This window comes from Salvelinus sp. IW2-2015, linkage group LG1, assembly GCF_002910315.2.
Source record: "Salvelinus sp. IW2-2015 linkage group LG1, ASM291031v2, whole genome shotgun sequence".
Classification (NCBI taxonomy): domain Eukaryota; kingdom Metazoa; phylum Chordata; class Actinopteri; order Salmoniformes; family Salmonidae; genus Salvelinus; species Salvelinus sp. IW2-2015.
In genome coordinates this window covers 17,576,554-17,596,042 of record NC_036838.1, presented here as the reverse complement: position 1 = coordinate 17,596,042, position 19,489 = coordinate 17,576,554, and the positions used below count along the sequence as shown (strand labels likewise).

Here is a 19,489-nt window from a genome sequence, read left to right as displayed (position 1 = left end):
GAGTGCCATTTTTTTTAGTGTTTGGCTGTCATGTCAGTTCTACAGTACTGATGAGGTGTACTTTAATGTCACTGACCTTCCAGAGCCAGTATAACTARAATGTCAACACATTCTCTTGCCGCAGACATTTTTTTTTTTAAACAAAGGAATGCCCTCTGTTTCCAATTACCTGTGTTAGAAAACAAGCAATTCCCTATCCAAATGAAAAGATACCAGCACTGTATCTTATTAAGTATCAGATTTACATCATAAACTATATACTTCTTTGAGTTTCGGTTCATGTTTAATTCTGCTGTACTGCATGATTTATTTTTTGCCAAGCTGTCCTTGAGTGTATTAGAGGCATGTTTTTTTTCATGTATTTTATGTTCGTAGCCTCTTTTATTCAGCTGTTTTCAGCTGTTTTCTCACATAGAGTATTTATACCCCTGGGGTTCYTGCTTTGTTGTCTCAGATCAATCATTGAATTTGCCTTTGTTATTCCTCAAGGTGACAATGTGTTCGAGCCGCCYCCCAAATACAAAATGAAATGTTCTTCTTTTTGTGGTTTAGATTAAGATCAATCCCCAGTTTTACGTCTATAAAGGAAAGACAGTTATAAAGGGGATAGTAGCACTTAGCTTTATTTAATTGAGTCTGTTGTGTTGTAAGTGTGATTCCGTGAAAGGTCATAAGAGAGAGAGAGGGAAACTGTCGTTCTGGCCAAAGAAAACAAGCTTTCAAACAAAACGGTCCTCTGTATCTCCCCTCTTTTTAGGGTCTCTTCTTTCGCTCCTGTGGGATATTAGTTTCGGTATGATCGCGTCTAACCTCCTTCAATCTCCCTCTCTTTGCCGCGGCGTTCGCTTTCTATGTGCCCCTCTCCGCTCTCACTAACCTCTTTGCAATGTTGCGCCCTCTCTTCTTCCCGTCGCTCTCCTTGTTTCCTCGGCCTCCCTCGCCTCCCTCCCTCCCTCCTCCCTCCCTCCCTCCCTCCCTCCCTCCCTCCCTCCCCTCCCTCCCTCCCTCCCTCCCTCCTCCTCCCTCCTCCCTCCCTCCCTCCCTCCCTCTCTGTGTGATCAGTCAGCTAGCTATAGGTGATCCCGTCAATGCCTCGCGCTAGACTTAAACCTGTCTCAACCCTGACACTCCTCGTACCCACACAGGTTGTTTCTGCTTGGGTGGTGGGGGATGGGGGGGGGTATCGCTCAGTCGATGGTCAGGAGGGGTTCGGGAGTTATTGTCTCCTATAATTAACTGGTTATCAAACAAGAACATTTCATTAAGGTACAATTACCGGCTAATTGTTGCGGGACACCCCCCCGTGTCAGGATTACGACCGCAGCATATGCTCCCTCGAAGCTTTGTTATTTCTAATTCATCCCGACCTGCAGCCTCTGACGGCTTCAATTGCTAATGAATCCACTCACTTTGGAATAATTAGAGAATCCTTAGGCATGGTAATTTATTTAAAAGTATCCGTCGTCGGGCGAATCATTAGCTGTGTTAAATTAATTTGAAATTAAAGCTGCTGGGAGTACTTTGGGGTTCATTAAATAGGCAGCGCTGGCTCTATCAATATTTAAGGGGTGAGGAGTTAAGGTTGCAACTTCTAACCTGTAAATATCATCACAGTCTGTTTTTTATTTCTTGTTCTAGGAATAAGTTATATTTACAGATTTTKGGGTTTATATTTACAGATTTGTATATGAATTGTGGAAACAAAGCAGAGAGGAATGATATAATATCATGTCTGCCATATATGGGTTCACTCCCCCTCCGCCCTCCTCTCCCATCACTTTCACTCTATTTTGACATTCATGCCATTATGGAAAGGATGATATAGCTGGAGAGAATGGAATAATGCAAATATATCATTATATGGGAGGATAAACATCATTTCTTGGGGCAATAACTTATTTTCCTCCACCTATAGAAGGCTGCAGTGCATTGCAGTTTGCATTTGTGATGTGTGTGTGTGTATGCATACGAGTGTGTGTGTGTGCTTGTTTGCGCGTGTTTGAGTGCGTGTGTCTCATCCCTTACAAAAAAAATAATTTGGTTTTTGTACACGTTTGAAGTTTCACATGTACATTTTTCACATGACTCAAACACATGATTTCACATGTGATATTCTAAGTTTCACATGTGYGCTTTTGTACCTGTGAGATTTGAACCCTGTTCTTCCATGGAAGAAGACAGCTATTAGACCATTAGATACTGATTTTGATTTTAAAATGTTAAACGGCATAAATAAAGGAAAGATTATTTTCACTGGGTTTCTCTTCCAATGTATATTTATTCTACATTTCTCACAATCTCAGAATATTGTCTGTTCAAATCAAAATTGTCTCTTTGTAGAGGTTAGGGGTTACATCAGGGGATCTTAAACGTTTTTAKCTCGAGACCCAAATGAGAAGTTGACCATCCTCCTGTGACCCAAATTGTCCTCCAACGACCCAAATTAGGAAGAAATAGTGTGTGATTATGGATGTATTCTCATAACTCACRMCCCACCTTTCACATGCCCAGGGCTCACGTTGGGTCCTGGCCAATAATTTAAAAACCCTGGTTTACATTCATTCCAATAGCAATCAAATTCACACATTTTCAAATACATTAAAATCCCTTTTACGCCTGTGTATTAAATGTAACAAAAAMCAATGAACAGCTAACAAKAACAGAAGCTTAAAATAGCTAGCAAGGGYGAAATGGCAGGCTAGCTAGCGCCTAGMAAATTGTGTGCTAGTTAGAACCTMCTTGCCTAGCGACAGGTAGCCTAGTGGTTAGAGCGTTGGRCCAGTAACCAAAAGGTTGCTGGATCGAATCCCTGAGCTGACAAGGTAAAAAKCTGTCATTCTCCCCCTGAACAAGGAAGTTAACCCACTTTCCCCAGTAGGCTGTCATTTTAAATAAGAACTTGTTGTTAACTGACTTGCCTAGTTAAATAAAAAATGTAATTTACAATTTAGCACTAAGCTAGGTAGTGGTTAGCAATTACCATACAACCACTTGATAAAAATGTAATTAAGTTAATCTTTTAAAAAATATATCGTAACCGTGGTTCATATGTAAATACACTCAATATGAGTCCTCGTTTTTGAAATATTTTATCATTTAAGAACCAAAACATTTATAATGGAAATACAAAATCATCCTAGATGCCTATTGTTCTCTTATAAATGGGAAAATGTCAMAAWWWTKTCACTCGGTCAAAACAATTAAAGTAYCTTCCCCCCAAAGGAAGTTGGCGCCACTATTTCAACTGAATTTWWAAAAAKAATAAGATTAAGCTCCGGTGATATGGATAACTTTTGAAAGATAGCTGATATGCGTTTTTGCTAACGTTACACTAATCAAAGCAGTGGAGTATGTAGTGAAGCAAAACTTTAGTGGTCAAAACCATTCATCGTGGGGCGACGGGGGCTCCATGGCTCAGGCGGCCAAGAGGACACTAGGCTGTTTGGCTCATCTTAGTTTCGAAGAGGAATCATTTTGCAGCTGTTTCTGATTAATAAACAATGCCACGCTGGTGGGTGGTAACATTCTAATAAAACCTAGCCCTGAAATGAAACGTAGGCTAAAAATAATTTGTAAAATAATAATAATAATAATGTATTCAACTTTTATAGGACTATTCATTACATAAAGATTCTCAAATCACTTTAAAGCAACACAAAAAGAAAAGCAATTTATAAAACAACAACAACATTCATGAGATGTAAGGTAATGTGGAGGGTTGGGAAAGYGCTTGGCTTGAGTGGCCATCGGAGGSAGGTGGTCAAAGGGGGAGAGTAAGCAAAGATGGTCTCTGGAGCATGTCCGGAGGCAGGCAGGCRGCACGGTGTCATCAAGGTGTCTCCTGGTCCTTRCCGTCTGTGTGGCTTTTCCATAGTAGGACTCGGATTAAGTTTGAGCTTCAGCCACTGCAGTTCACAAACTCCGTAAGTGTAGCTAGCTAGCTACTCGTTCACTACTACCAAAATGTAGCACCCACTTGGCTGAAGCTGCTACGGCAGTAACCACATTTCAATAATAGTTAAAGAGTAGCCTTATAACTTAGTCCTCCCTACGATCTTCATCACTGCACACGTCAGCCATCTTGCTTTTGGGCTTCTCTCCATCCTCAACCTCCGGACACTGGCTGGCATTCGAATCAAAACAATAGCCAGCCAGTAAACATTAGCTAGCTAGCCAAACAAAGACTTGCCAGCTTCGGTCTTGAAACTCTGTGTGTCATATCATAGGAAATKACATCACATGGATTTGCACAAAGTTGGCAGTTCGGTTTGTCACTTTAATCCCAAATATATCGTACTTTGACAAAAACAATGACTTATTGACTTAAATCRTTGTGCAACATCATGGGTAAGCTCTGGCCATYGTCTTTCAGCTCAGAAAAGTGGATTTCTACTGGTGTTGGTATTCAAATTATACCTAAAAATGAGCAGAAAACTCATCACAGTTTAATTAAACATGCTATCTCCACATTTTGAAAACGTGACCATGCTTACAAACCGGAATACAGGATAATAAATAAGAGCTAGCTTCTCTGTTCTTTTCACTGGGCCTTTTCCAATGGTCACAGAACAACATCTGAAGAGAGACATGTGCCTGCAGCAGTAACACTCCGAATGCCAACCCCTAGTGGTAGCGCTAAGATTCATGTATAACAATACAACACCATGGAGGACTACAATAATAATGGAGTGGATAGCTCAAAATAAGAAATTATTATTTGAATTATTATTATACTCAGGTAGGCTAAGTTACCTATTTACAGAATGGCATTATAGAATTTGCAATTCCACACGTGGAAACATTACTACTGCCACATGTTAACACCAACTTTTCACATGTGAGGAGGATAACATTATTTAACCCCCATGTGTGATCTTGCAATTCCACATGTAAAAGTACGATTTTCAGATGTAAATGTTTCATACATGTAAAACTGCAAAATAMATTTTCACCTGTAAATGTCTTTCACATGTGAAAATGCAATTTCACATGTGAGAGTTAGATTTTCACATGTGAAAGAATTTCACATGAAAGTGAAAATTCTAAACTGCAAATGTGACCGACCGGTTCGATTCGGACTTATGAAGCAAAATTTGAAATTATGTTTTTTACATTGGATAAAAGTGTAGACTCAGCRCTAGAAAATGTTATATCATACACTACAGTTGAGGAACAATGGGAAAGTAATTCTGCTTTGAAAGTTGATAACCTCACTTTTGAGAAAATGGCCCTTAAATGGTTTGGTAAACCTGCTGGAGAGCTCTTCTTTGTCTACACTCATTCAGTATCGTTCACACCCTCTTTAGCCTTAGCCCCACCTATCTCTTTAAGGATTCACATGTGAGGCCATATACTAAACAACCAAAGATTTCAAGACTAAAGGCTGGTTTATACCATGCATATCGTGTGAGTGTGATGAAATAAAAGCAGAGTGTCATGAAAAAAATCTTCCAAGCGTGAAATAGTTCCCAATCATTCTGATTGTGTTCTGGTTGTGACGTCATGTTGTAAAAAAAATTACAGCATGAAAATGTTCTCAGTTCAATAATTGCTTGTGCGCCTCTTTATGTGGATGGCTGAGCTCGTGCGGATATTTCTCTTTTACATGACAATGCATTCTACCATAGAATTTTAGAACTTGGACTGTCTCATTGGCCTAACGTTATATCCTAATTAGACTTTGGTGCAGGTCATGTTCTTCACATTACTGTCTCTGGATTAACACATATTTGTCACATGCACAGGATACAGAAGGTGAGGTGAAATGGTTATTCACATAGTAGAGTCTTTTGTTTAGACATGTAGCTAGCTAGCTAAACAATGAACCATAATCCCAATTTATAACGGTACTACCCTGCATGAATCTAGATAGCTAACATTAAGCTATAACTAGCAATGCAAATAGCTCAGAGATACGATTAATATTACTACACAGATCATACACGTAACACTAGCTAGCTAACAGTACGTTTTAACTTGAAATGAAAACGACTTTCTGACAAAATTAGAAACGTATAACATCTGAACATTTTGCTAGCTAGACTATCCAACCCCTATACATGGATGGACGCTTCTCCCTCTCTGTCACGGGTGCCATGGTTGCCCTTAGTTTGAAGATGTAATCTGGAGACAGGTGTTTTATACAACAGCCTTCTGTGCGTTCTCTTTTCGACTCCCTCTGCATATTTGCAATCAAACGCCTGAATTTTCTCCATCTCCTTAGCTATCATACTCTAATTCCACCGGGCATTACACTGATTTCAAAACTCGGCCCTCCAGAAAGTGGAGAACAACACGTTTGTAGTTCTACTACCTGATATCTTTCAAAAAAGCCTCATTAGAAAGGATTACCTACACATACTGACAAGCTCATGTTATAGACAGAAGCATGCTACATGGCAGACCAATCCGAACCCATCTCTCTGCATGTCCAGCCCATCCATTATCTCAGCCAATCATGGCTAGCAGGAAGGATCCTGTCTTTTTCTGTGGCTAAACCAACTAGGCTCGTAATTTGACAATTGTATTCATATTTACATATTTGTTATTAAGGCACATGAAAGTTCACATGTTCCAGAAGGCATTTCTGTCAAAAAACGCATAAAAAAATGTATACTTTCAAATGCCTCTCCTGTGAAGTAGTGATGTGCGACATACGCCTTGTTTGCTGCAATGAGTCATACATGTGTTTAACGTGATTGTTTGTCACATTTKAACTTGCAATTCCACATGTAGAAGTGACATTTTCACATCTGATAGTTTTTAACATGTGAAACTGCAAATTCACACGTGAATCTGCAAGTCACATGTGATGCAAAAACATGTTATTCTCCTCACATGTGAAAATGTGGTGTTAACATGTGAACTCTTAATTTAATACAATTTAAAATATGGTTTCACAGAAAATGTAAGAAAAAACCCAGGGGATTTCCATAAGGGATGCATGTGAGCGTGCCCATATGTGCATTTCTGTCTTGTCTATGTACATTTGCAACGCATGAATAGCTAATGGTAATTCTAGCCCATCTCTTTCAAAGAAAATGACCTGTCTTTAAGACCACAGAGGGGCTCTATGAAGAGAACTTTAATTATCCTCGATCTGCTCATGCAGTCTGTTGTATAGAAGAACTCCCAAGAGAAGCCAAGATCTGAGGGATGCGTCCCAAATGGAACCTTATTCCCTACATAGTGCACTACTTTTGACCAGGGCCCATAGGGTGGCCCACATGGCTCTGGTCAAAAGTAGTGCACTATGTAGGAAATAGGGTGCCATTTGGGACGCATCGAGGACTTTCTTATCAATCTAGGGATGGACTTGGCACTTGTTTTCTTACCATCAAAAAGGAACGGGGGCCTCAGTCTCAGCCTCAGCAAACGCTAGCAACCGCACATGACTGACACCCTATTACATTAACTTGAATTGCCCTTCTGAACGCATCATTTGAGGTTCGTTCGGCGGATCCCTATTGCCTCGTGCTAATGCTGTTTGGAATTTTCATCTCGTCTTGATGCTTTGATGGGACATCAACTCTGATTTAGCAATGTGTGTGCTTTAATGGAGGCAAAGACAGAGAGGCAAAATGCAGAATAGTGTTTTTTAAAGTCTCGCTCTCTACCTTAATTTCATCACACCTCTCTCTCTAAACACCTCACATTTTCAATGACTGTGGGAAAACCGACACGAAACTGAATGGGATGATATCATGTTTATGTTTTATTTTTTTCCAGTGGTTCACATGGCATTGACATTATGTGCATCATGGAGTAAAATATGGTGTTTTCTAGGTTGGGAAGGGACCAGGGGTAAATTCAGTGTGGAAAAATGTTCAGAACAGTGCAGATAGATATATAACGAATAGAACTGACAAAATCCTCTATTCAACCTATACATTTCTATCTGAAAGTTCTGTAGCACCCTCCTGAACAGGACCCCAGGGCTTTTAGCCTTAGCCTAGCCTTAAAAAAAAGATTGTCTGCTAAATTACATTTATGTGATATAAAATGCCTAGCCTAAAAAGGACCATCTGCTAAATGACATCAAACATCATGTAAAATGCCTAGCCTAGCCCTAGCGCCTTGTCACTGACCACTGCTTTGTTTCTGGTTGTATCTCGCAGGGCTACAAGAGGAAAACAGAGGCTGCCAAGAAGGAGTACCTGAAAGCTCTGGCCGCGTACCGAGCCAGTCTGGTTTCCAAGGTAACGGCGGAGGTCATATCTGTGATATACATGGGTCAGTGGCGATATAAGGGATGATAAATTAGATAGAGAATTCCTCTCTCATCCCGGGGGAGGATCTCCGTGCGGTGCCGCTTGAGGAGGGGGTGTGTGTGTGCTCCGAAGAGAAGAGTGAAAATTAGGGCCCAAACACACACACTCCTTTATTTGCCTGTGTTATTTGCAACACAGCGAGTGAGTGAGGGAGGGATGAAAGGTCTGTTTGTGTTTGTGTTGTGTTGTGTTGTGTTGTGTGTGTGTCTGTGTGGGAGAGAGTGAGGGTGTATACAGTATGTGTGTGTGTTCTTAAGTACTGTATGCATGTATGTGTGGGTGCTTGCTTGCTTGCGTGTGTGTGTGTGGTGTGTGTGTGGTGTGTGTGTGTGTGTGTGTGTGTGTGTGTGTGTGTGTGTGTGTGTGTGTGTGTGTGTGTGTGTGTGTGTGTGTGTGTGTGTGTGGTGTGAGTGTGGGAGAGAGTGAGGGTGTATACAGTATGTGTGTTCTTAAGTACTGTAATGCATGTTTGTATGTGTGTGTGCTTGTGTGTGTGTGTGTGTGTACCTGTGTGTGTTCATGCGTGCGTATGTGGAGGCAGAAGTGGGAATTACCTAGCATGGGGCCACCTGGTTGTGTCTGTTTTTGAATGAGAAACAAATGTGTGGGCTGCCTGAGGCTTGTTTCTTTGACTATATCCTGGGTTGTTGGAGATGAGATTTGATACAGATGTTGGATCTTAATTTGACCCCTTTCGTCGCAGGAGAAAAATAATCCTGCAGCAGGAGAAAAATAATCCTGCAGCAGGAGGAAAATAATCCTGCAGCAGGAGGATTTTAAGAAATATTTAGAATCGCCACCAGGGGGCAGCTGGAAGCGGTGTTTGTATACAATGCAGTACCGTACCTACATTGTACCTTATGTAGGCTACGTGCAGGCTACAGAGCGTCTCGTGTGAATTCTTATGTGGATTATAATAAATGTACATATTTGTGTGGGGGGGCAGATAGCCTAGTGGTTAGAGCGTTGGGCCATTAACTGAAAGGTTGCTGGATCAAATCCCTGAGTTAACAAGGTAAAAATCGGTCGTTCTACCCCTGAACAAGGCAGTTAACCCACTGATGATTAAGGCAGCCCCGCCGCACCTCTCTGATTCAGAGGGGTTGGGTTAAATGTGGAAGAGGCATTCAGTTGTACAACTGACTAGGTATCCTTTCCCTGGTTTTTTAGATTAATTAATTTATTATATGTTGAAGGCATAAGCAGAATTAATTATTGGTTACCTCAGTGCCTGTGTGGTCCAGCGGTTACAGCTGTTTACCCTGACACATATGCCAGAGTCAGCATGGGTTCGAATCTGGCCCACTGCCCTTAGACTCCTGGATGAATGTTTATTTTTGACACATTAAATGTGCGTGGTCACAGGGTTAATTCTGCGTTGTTACAGGGTTAAAACAAAAAAACAACTCAAAGGTTAACAGTTTAGGCATTAATTCCAAATGGTTAAGGTTAAGGGCGGGCTATGGTTTAGGGAAGGCTTAAGAAACAAAAACAAAAAGAATGCCTATGAATCATCAGTATTCATAAAATTCTTAGTGCTTGCTGAGTATTGTGCGCATTGGTCTAAGCAGTGTGCGCTGGTGTCGAGCCTCAAGAGTTCATACCCAATGCTGGGCGATCTAGTGACAAGCCTGAGCCTAAATGGCTATGTTTAGACAGGCAGCCCAATTCTGATAACTTTTCCACTAATTGGTCTTTTGACCAATTACATCCAATCTTTTCACATCAGATCTTTTTCAGAGCTGATCGGATTGATCAAAATACCAATTAGTCGGTCAGAATTGGGCTGCTTGTCTAAACGCAGTCCATTAGGCCCACAAGTTAATTCCATTTATTTCAATGATTCCAAGAAGTAAAACAAATAGTCTGGTAATTTACACATCAGAGAAAAGTGTCTCAGCTCAATGAAATCGTCTTTGGATAGACTCAAATGCATAAACATCTTGACAGCTTTACGAAATTAAATATTAAAGCCACACAATACAGGCTTTCAGTCCACACCAAACACCATAGCCTAACTAAATTGAAAAATTGTACATTAACCTAACTATAAAATGTTGGCGAGCATCCACACTGCAGGAAAGCTTATCGTTTTACAGTAGGTCTACATCTGTCAATCAATTGATGGCCCAAATCAACTCGTCAACTCAGTCAGAGAAACGCAGTAGCCTAATTTCGCTTTTCACACCTTTCATTATGTTTAAATGGACAGGCTAATGGCTAGCCTACAGAATGTATTGGAATACACTCAAATAACAATGGGTGTATTGCAAACATCGATGGCACTAGATTATCGCCAGCTGATGTCTCGTTAAACCATCAGAATGCGTTAAATTCACCCGCACAGCTGATCTCAATTACAATCATTATGGGTCACCTCATTACCGCTTCCTCAAAGATGATGTCAGTGTTACTTAGTCAGTATGTAGTGTGTGTGTGAGGTGTCAGTGTAAGTATATGTGAGTAGAGTCCAGTGTGTGTGTGCATAGAGTCAGTGCAAGAGAGCAAAAAAGGGTCAATGCAGGTAGTCCAGGTAGCCATTTGATTAGCTATTTAGCATTCTTATGGCTTGGGGGGTAGAAGCTGTTCAGGGCCCTGTTGGTTCCAGACTTGGTGCTGTGGTACCAAGTCTATGGTTTGGGTGGCTGGAGTCATTGACATTTTTTGGGGCCTTCCTCTGACACCGCCTGGCATAGCGGTCCTGGATGGCAGGGAGCTCGGCCCCAGTCCTGGGCGGTACTCACTACCCTCTGTAGCGCCTTGCGGTCTGGTGCCTTGCAGTTACCGTACCAAGCGGTGATGCAGCCAGTCAAGATGCTCTCAATGGTGCAGCTGTAGCTACATCCAATCATTGTTCAAACCTTTCTTCTTTCCTCTATATATTTAAATATCTCAAACTTGACCATGTATTCTAATATATAGACTTCAGACAATATCTGAGAATCAATTAATATCCATGTTTTCCAAACGTTCAAGCTTGTAAAATTACACTAACTAYGAATCCAATGTAGTTGATCAACCCCGATATACATATTCAGAACCAGATTAAATGCATAATACAGGATTGAATCATGATTATACTAATATTTTTCATGTGCCAGTCTGAGTGCCAAGCACCTATTTTCTCAATTTCCATGTCTTCACTCCATTGTTTTCCTTTCACACACACCCAAATTGCATTACCATGTTAAACACCCTCCCACCGGTCCCCATTGCCACACTTCCTCCAAGGCTTACAAGCCCTAAACAAGTGCCTTGATTAAGGCATGAACACTTTATTCATCAACCTCTTTCTTTCCCTGTGAAGGTTTTTTGCCTTTAATAAAGACCATTCTCATCGCTCGTTTGCGTAATTAAATATTTATTTCTGACAAATCTCATATTCAGAGGCTTGATTGATGCGTTAGCAGATTGGCAGGCATTTAAAAGAAATTAAAACGGACAGAAAAAACTGCAAATCTACTATGCAATCACAACCACTCAGAACAAGACACATAGTACATCTAGCCATTCAAAGGGAGTCCTCTTTAAATAGTGTGTTTTAATTGCTGACGAGAGAGTCTTTTCAAAGGAAGTGGGAATCAAGGAGAGAGAAATTGAAGGTAATTGGAAGTCGACAGAGTGCCGTTTTGGACGAGTCACGTGCTCCGTGCGTTTGGCGTGCACCTGTTGCCATTTTGTTTGTGACGCACGCTGATAATCTATGTTGGTGGGAAAAGTACTCACACACAAATGGAGCTTGATGACTACAGTGAAAAGCCCCAAGTTAATGAGTTTCATTCATTCAGAAAGTCAAAGTGGTGTTTTGTGCTTTTCAACCCACCAAGGGACACATGAAGGGATAGCTCACCCAAATTACAAAATGACATATTGGTTTTCTTACCTTGTCCCTTTAAGGTGGGAGTATCACATTTCAATATGTGAACAAATAATAATCTCCTGTTGTTCATGGAATAGCGATAGATTAGTATATTGCAGTACAGTATAGTATGGTAGTATTGTATAGAGTAGTATAGTTCATTCTTCATCATTTCATTTTCCACTTGACCCTGCAGTGTATCTCTCTCATCTTTGCTCATCTATCCATCTTTCCATTGATTATTTCTCTGGCTCTTTTCAATGTATGTACGCCATTACCAAATAGCAGACAGCGATAGATCACGTCAACAACTGTGACAGCTAACGAGAGGGCCTGGACATATTTCATACCACAGCAATGTATACATATATATTGCCATTTAAAGTCTATGAAAGGATGGAAAGTCGATTGAAATAAAGCACGCACCTCAGTGGATACGGCTCCCAGGCTGAAATGAACCGAACAACATGATTCTCACATAGAGGGACCTGAATGTATGATATATTCATATGTTCTACCAATATAGTGTTTTACTTGTGTAATGAATTGGTTAATACATTTGCATTGACTTACCTGTATCTCACCAATATAAATTAGTTGTGTAATATATTTGCATTAAGATACAGTGTATTTCAGCAATATAAATGAATTGCGCAATATATTATATCATCTTTCCTTTTTCTCCCTCTGTCCACAAAACTAGTGGTGTTGTATATTATACAGTGTGTAATATATGTTCTCAATATACACTTAAATCTTTTGTCTTGCCCGTTCACCCTCTGAATCAATTGTCTCGAAGCTTAAAAATCCTTCTTTAACCTGTCTCCTCCCCTTCATCTACACTGATTGAAGTGGATTTAACAAGTGACATCAATAAGGGATCATAGCTTTCACCTGGAGTCACCTGGTCAGTCTATGTCATGGAAAAAGCAGGTGTTCCTAATGTTTGTCAACTCAGTGTAGGTCAGTAATGTATAGTTATATTAACTGTACTCTTTGTCCCTTTTGTCTTCCCCTCCGTCCTCAGACCTACAATGACCCGGTGGAGACAAAAGGTGCCCAGACGAGCCAGCCTTCCTCCCACATGATGCCCCCCAATCCGCCCCTGTACAGTGTGCCACCCCAGCCCTCCTCCCCGTACAGTCTGGGGCCGGGGGGCTTCCCCCTGTCGGACCTGCAGAGCTACGCTGGGGCGCCGCGTCATGCCCTTTCCCGGACCCTCAGCCAGTCCCAGATGCTGCCCAGCATTAGTGCCTCTCCCCCCTCCTCCTTCCAGATCAGCCCACCCCTGCACCAACAGCTCTCCCTGCACCAGAGCTCCCTCCTCAACCAGCCAATCCGCATGCAGCACGGCCAGTCCCAGCCAATCATCTCCCACCAGATGGGACTCCAGGCCTCCCTTCACTCACCTCCTCCTGGCCAGCAGGTTAGTGTGGCTCGGAGAGTGMCGATATCACCAGCATATCACATATCACTAGTGCACTAAATTATGTGAAGGAATAATGGACATGCTTACTTTGTAGTATATGCTAGTGKGAACAGTATGGGCCAAAAATATATATAATAATAAATAAATAAAAAATAAACATTTATGTTCCTCATCTTTGCATCAAGCATGTATACATTCTACCCAGATTATGTTGACTAAAAATCTCTTCCTGCCTCTCTTTATTCTCCTTTCTCTCCCTCCTCTCTCTTTTAAATTCAAATGTACTGTACATGTTATTGGCTCCCTTGAGGTACTATGTTGCCAAACCAATTAGCAATTCAACTCATCTAAAATTAAAATGTAACAGAATTTGGCATTCGGACCATAAGTAAAGAGCAAACCTCTCTCCCTTTCTCTCCATCCCCTCCCCCTGCTTTTCTCTATCATTGTCCCCTCTCCATATGGCCAGTATAAGTTGTCAGAAATTAAAACTAATGCCATGGCCTTTCTCTCCCCGTCTCCTATAGGGATTCTCCCACCTACAGTCTGAGTACCAGAAAAGTGTGGGTTCCCAGTCCCCGGCGGCCCCCAACCCTGGGGGTAGACAAAGCCACGATTGGGACAGTGAATACTGCGATAGGGAGTGTGGTGGCAACCACTGCAGGTGAGCAGCCCAGACCAGTATCGGCTTTGTATAGGAAATTATTGTTAATTCCAATACTGTTTATAATTTAGAATAGGGCAAGTTTCCCTGACCCGAATTAAGGCTAGGTCAGGACCAAGAAATGATTTCAATGGAGATTTTCCATTCAGAATGATTCTTTACTCCAGTACTTGGCTTAACCTATATCCAATAAACTGTCAGAGATAGTATTCTTTTATGTTAGCTTAACTGTTCAAATGAAAGGACTTCGTTGAATGCCCTTGAATACACAGTTTTATTATTTAATGCTGGCTCAAATGTTAATAAAAAATATGTTTTTGAGACTACGGCACTTTGTAGGCCTATATCTTTGAATTTACTTTGTACCATTTCAGTCCTCAATGTTGGCTCAGCTATCTACTGCATATGAAAGGGCGTTTGATACGACTCATGTGCCCCTTGAAAATTCAACGCTTTAGTACATAACGCTGGCTTAGTCAACTAAATAAAAATATTGTTGATTCTACTGTGTAAACCTTAGATAAGTACACATAGTTGTGCTACTTAATATGCTGAAACAACCTCTGAGGCCTCCATATATCACCTTTGAATATATACTGAACAAAAATATAAACGCAACATGTAAAGTGTTGGTCTCATGAGCTGAAATAAAAGATCCCAGAAATGTTCAATACCCACAAAAAGCTTATTTCTCTCAAATGTTGTGCACACATTTGTTTACGTCCCTGTTAGTGAGCATTTCTCCTTTGCCAAGATAATCCATCCACCTGACAGGTGTGCCCTATCAAGAAGCTGATTAAACAGTATGGTCATTACACTGGTACACCTTCCTTGTGCTGGGGACAATAAAAGGCCACTCTAAAATGTGCCGTTTTGTCACAACACAATGCCACAGATGTCTCAAGTTTTGAGGGAGCGTGCAATTGACATGCTGACTGCAGGAATGTTCACCAGAGCTGTTGCCAGAGAAATTAATGTTAATTTCTCTACCATAAGCCGCCTCCAATGTCATTTAGAGAATTTGTCAGTACGTCCAACGGGCCTCACAACCGCAGACCAACCGCAATTTATTTAAATTGACTGATGTCCTTATATGAACTGTAACTCTGTAAATCTTTCAAATTGCTGCATGTTGTATTTATATTTTTGTTCAGTACACTATTGAATCACTATTACTAAACTCAGCAAAACAAGAAACGTCCCTTTTTCAGGACCCTGTCTTTCAAAGATAATTCGTAAAAATCCAAATAACTTCACAGATCTTCATTGCAAAGGGTTTAAACACTGTTTCCCATGCTTGTTCAATGAACCATAAACAATTAATGAACACGCACCTGTGGAACAGTCGTTAAGACACTAACAGCTTACAGACAGTAGGCAATTGAGGTCACAGTTATGAAAACTTAGGACACAAAAGAGGCCTTTCTACTGACTCTGAAAAACACCAAAAGAAAGATGCCCAGGGTGGGGTAACATCTCACAGCAAGAACTGGCAAATCTGGTGCAGTCCATGAGGAGGAGATGCACTGCAGTACTTAATGCAGCTGGTGGCCACACCAGATACTGACTGTTACTTTTGATTTTGACCCCCCTTTGTTCAGGGACACATTATTCCATTTCTGTTAGTCACATGTCTGTGGAACTTGTTCAGTTTATGTCTCAGTTGTTGAATCTTGTTATGTTCATACAAATATTTACACATGTTAAGTGTGCTGAAAATTAACTCAGTTGACAGTGAGAGTACGTTTCTTTTTTGCTGAGTTTATTTAATGAACATGTATTATTCACGTATTATACTTTCTCTCTTGTTTCTTTTGAGATGTCTGTCATTTTATTCAGTGTACATTTTTCCGCTATGGCACTGAATAATCATCAACACTTCTGTTAGGAACATCTGTTTGGAGTGTACTCCGACAATCACATGACAAGCGTTTATTTCTTTAATATTAGTTTTACAGCTGTCCCTACTGTACTTCAAAGGGGAAGCATTTTAAGGTTTTCTATCTGCATGTTTTTTGGGGGGAGTAAGTAGTATCACCTTCCTGAGTCTGTGTTTATTTTATTTCCTATTCCGTCTCTTCTCACCGTCTCCCCCTCTTCTCGTTTTCAGTGGCAGCATGATAGCTAGGGACAAGCCACTCTACCTCACTTGAAGCTGGAGGCCGCCGTCAACAAGAAAAGACACCAGGGAGTCAGCCCTCAACACCCCCAACCCACACACACCACCTCCCCGACCCATCCCCTGCAACCCACCCACCCCTGCCACCACCAAACACAACCTTTTTTTTGTCAATGTAATTTGTTGTTTTTTTTTAGAAGGATTTGTGCAATTCTGACGACTACTAGCAATCCCTCTCTTTTTTTCTTTTTTCGCAAAGCACTTACAAATGTCCAGGCATTTTTCTTTCCGCGCCTGATTCTAGAGCACTCATCTTTGTCTCTGAGTAAAAAAGTGAACTACCGTGAAAATAGTCCCCCTCGGGGACTAAACTGAGCTTTAATTGGAATAAGAAGAGCAAAAAGCCTTCTTCTTCTCCTTCGTCTCCTTTTAATCATATTTAAATTTATTTTGTTTCGTTTTCTTGTTATTGTTTTTATTTATTTCTTGCTTGCTACATTTGCTTTTGTCAATAACAGTCCCTGTACTGTAGGGAAAATACTCTTCTGGTAGGTTTCAGCACACAGGCCTTGATGTTACTGTAGCTTTGCTTTAGGGTCTGTGACTTATATTAATACAAAGTGACGGGGGGGAGGATAATTACATACTTTTTTTTTTTGTAATACGAAAGACCCATGGAGGTTTACCAAGCTGTCACAGTGTGATTGTAAATATCACTTTTATGGGATCAAATTGGGAATTCAAAGTACAGATGGCTTTTTTCTTCTTCTTTAATATTACCTGTAAGTCATTGGTTTGTATAAAAAAAAAAAATTTTGTGTGCCTGTGTGTGTGTGGATGTGTATGCGACTGTGCGTACGACGTGCGCACATGCATGTGGGTCTGTGCGTGTGTGTATTGTGAATTTTAACAGCCTGTGCAGGTGGATTTCAGAGGAGTACTTTACACACTCGATCTTGCATTTAATCTGTGCTCACTGGTGTGATTTTTCCCAATAAAGTTCAATCTAAAACCGAATACAGAGTATGGGTCCCGCAGATCATTAAATGGAAAGTGCAAGGGAAGAGGGAGTGAGAGCGAGAGAGAGAAAAGAGACAGAAAGAGAGAGAAAAAGGGAACAAGAAAGAGCGAGATGTAGACACATACACTCACAGGTGAACAGTGTTGCCTGAAACATTTTTGGCTACTGTCTTTGTTGATTTTATTTGTATTATTTTTAATTGTCAATTTTCAGCCACTCAACATAAAGAGGTAAACTAAAAATGCTATATGTTAATGGTTATGTCACAGAAACATAACAGTGGGTTTCTAGTAGCTTCTTAGGTGTTCTATTGTGTTGATCTCATCTTTAAGTTTTGTGATAAATATTAATGCGTTTGATGACAAAGATATATGTTCTTATTTTCACTGTGGCATAATTTCCTTTTTTGTTGTAATTGAAATATAATAACATTTAAACCTGCCAATTGTAGTTATTTTATTTGTAAAGCCAGTAATGATAATTATTTTAAAACTTTTTTTGTAAGTTGCCCATCAGCTATGACAGGTTTCTTATTTACGAAAGAACATGAGATAATTTTTGCTTCATACAATGGAGGTGCATTTCATTCAAATTGTATTGTTTTTATGTTTGGTTTGATGATGATGATGATGATAATAGTTGTTTTTGTTTGTATTTTTTTTTTTTTTWACATTTATATGCTGGTTCTTTCTTTCCTTGCCGGGCGACATTATTTTGTGTCACAATGCTTATTTTATTTCAAATCTCCGTAATAAAAAATAAAAAAAACGTTAAAAGAGAAACAGGTTATCACCGACTCTTTTTTTTTACAGCACAGAACCTTCTATTTTCTTCCCTTTCGGTAAAGTATCCGATCAAAAATGGCATCCACTTAACCCTTGGACAATGTCCCAAAACAAGGCATTTATGCTTCCATAATATCTCTCTTTTGTTTCCAACCCAGAACATTCCATGTTTCCTATACTTAATTTTAGTCTTATGGCTGGACTCAAATCAAATGCCATGGCTTTACTAATTAGCTGTCATCGCTAGAGCTAACACCAACACCGGCCCAATCTGAATGTTGTCCTCAAACTATCTCCGTAACCATGAACAGATGCAGGCTTGAATTTGCTTTGCTGCTATGTGAAAGTGGTGCACGGTGTGGTGGGCGTCAAGTCAGAGCTAAAGAGAACAGAGAAATGCATGGCGTACGTACTGTACACAAACTCAGGCATCCATCCAAAACACAGATTTTACCCCAATTGCACACAAGTCTTCCAGATAGACGAGAGAGGGGAGCTGTTCAAGGGAACTGTCACGACCGCACCGTTTTATGTTTTATTCATTTGCGGCTGGCATCTCCCTCTCTCTCTTGCAGTATTGAATTGGCAAATAGATCATTATTGAACAATTGGAAACCGTGGACTGCCACTTCGTGATATGACACACATTATACGAAAATCAGTCATACATTCTTAATGGAATACCAGATAATGGAGTTTTTTTTGGCACAGCCACATTGGTGTCTTTCTTTTTGTGTGTGTGTGTGTGTGTGTGTGTGTGTGTGTGTGTGTGTGTGTGTGTGTGTGTGTTTGTGTGTGTGTTGTGGACGTGTTTAACTATTCTTGTGGGGACCAGAAGTCCCTACAAGAATAGTAAACGAACAAAAAGTTGACCAGCTGGGGACATTTTGTTAGTCCCCACAAGGTCAATGCTATTTCTGGGGGTTTAGGGTTAAGGTTAGAATTAGTGTTAGGGTTAGAATTAAGTTAAATATTAAGGTTAGGAGCTAGGGTTAGTTGTAGGGTTAGGGTTAGGAGCTAGGGTTAGGTTTAGGGTTAGGATAAAGTTTAGGTTTTGGGTTAAGGTTAGGTAGGGTTAGGGTTAGGGTTAGGGTAAGAGTAAGAGTACGGGTTAGGATTAGGGTTAGGTTAGGGTTAGGGGTTAGGGAAAATAGGATTTTGAATGGGACTGAATTGTATGTCCCCACAAGGTTAGCTGTACAAGACTGTGTGGTGTGTGTGTGGTGTGTGTGTGGTGTGGTGTGTGTGTGTGTGTGTGTGTTGTGGTGTGTTGTGTGTGTGTGTGTGTGTGTGTGTGTGTGTGTGTGTGTGTGTGTGTGTGTGTGTGTTGTGTGTGTCTGTG

At 40.6% G+C, this 19,489-nt stretch overlaps 1 protein-coding gene across 3 annotated transcripts in view; it reads left to right on the top strand.

The window, feature by feature from the left end:
* Positions 1-18,144, top strand: part of LOC111961889 (TOX high mobility group box family member 2) — a 138,205-nt gene extending 120,061 nt beyond the window's left edge. For all 3 annotated transcript variants that reach the window (XM_023984532.2, XM_023984556.2, XM_023984538.1), the window contains 4 exons: positions 8,118-8,198; positions 13,157-13,555; positions 14,086-14,222; positions 16,333-18,144. In XM_023984532.2, coding sequence (XP_023840300.1) covers positions 8,118-8,198; positions 13,157-13,555; positions 14,086-14,222; positions 16,333-16,375 — 660 coding nt within the window. In that variant the 3' untranslated portion in view covers positions 16,376-18,144. The remainder of the gene's footprint in view (positions 1-8,117; positions 8,199-13,156; positions 13,556-14,085; positions 14,223-16,332) is intronic.
* The last annotated feature ends 1,345 nt before the right edge of the window (positions 18,145-19,489 follow it).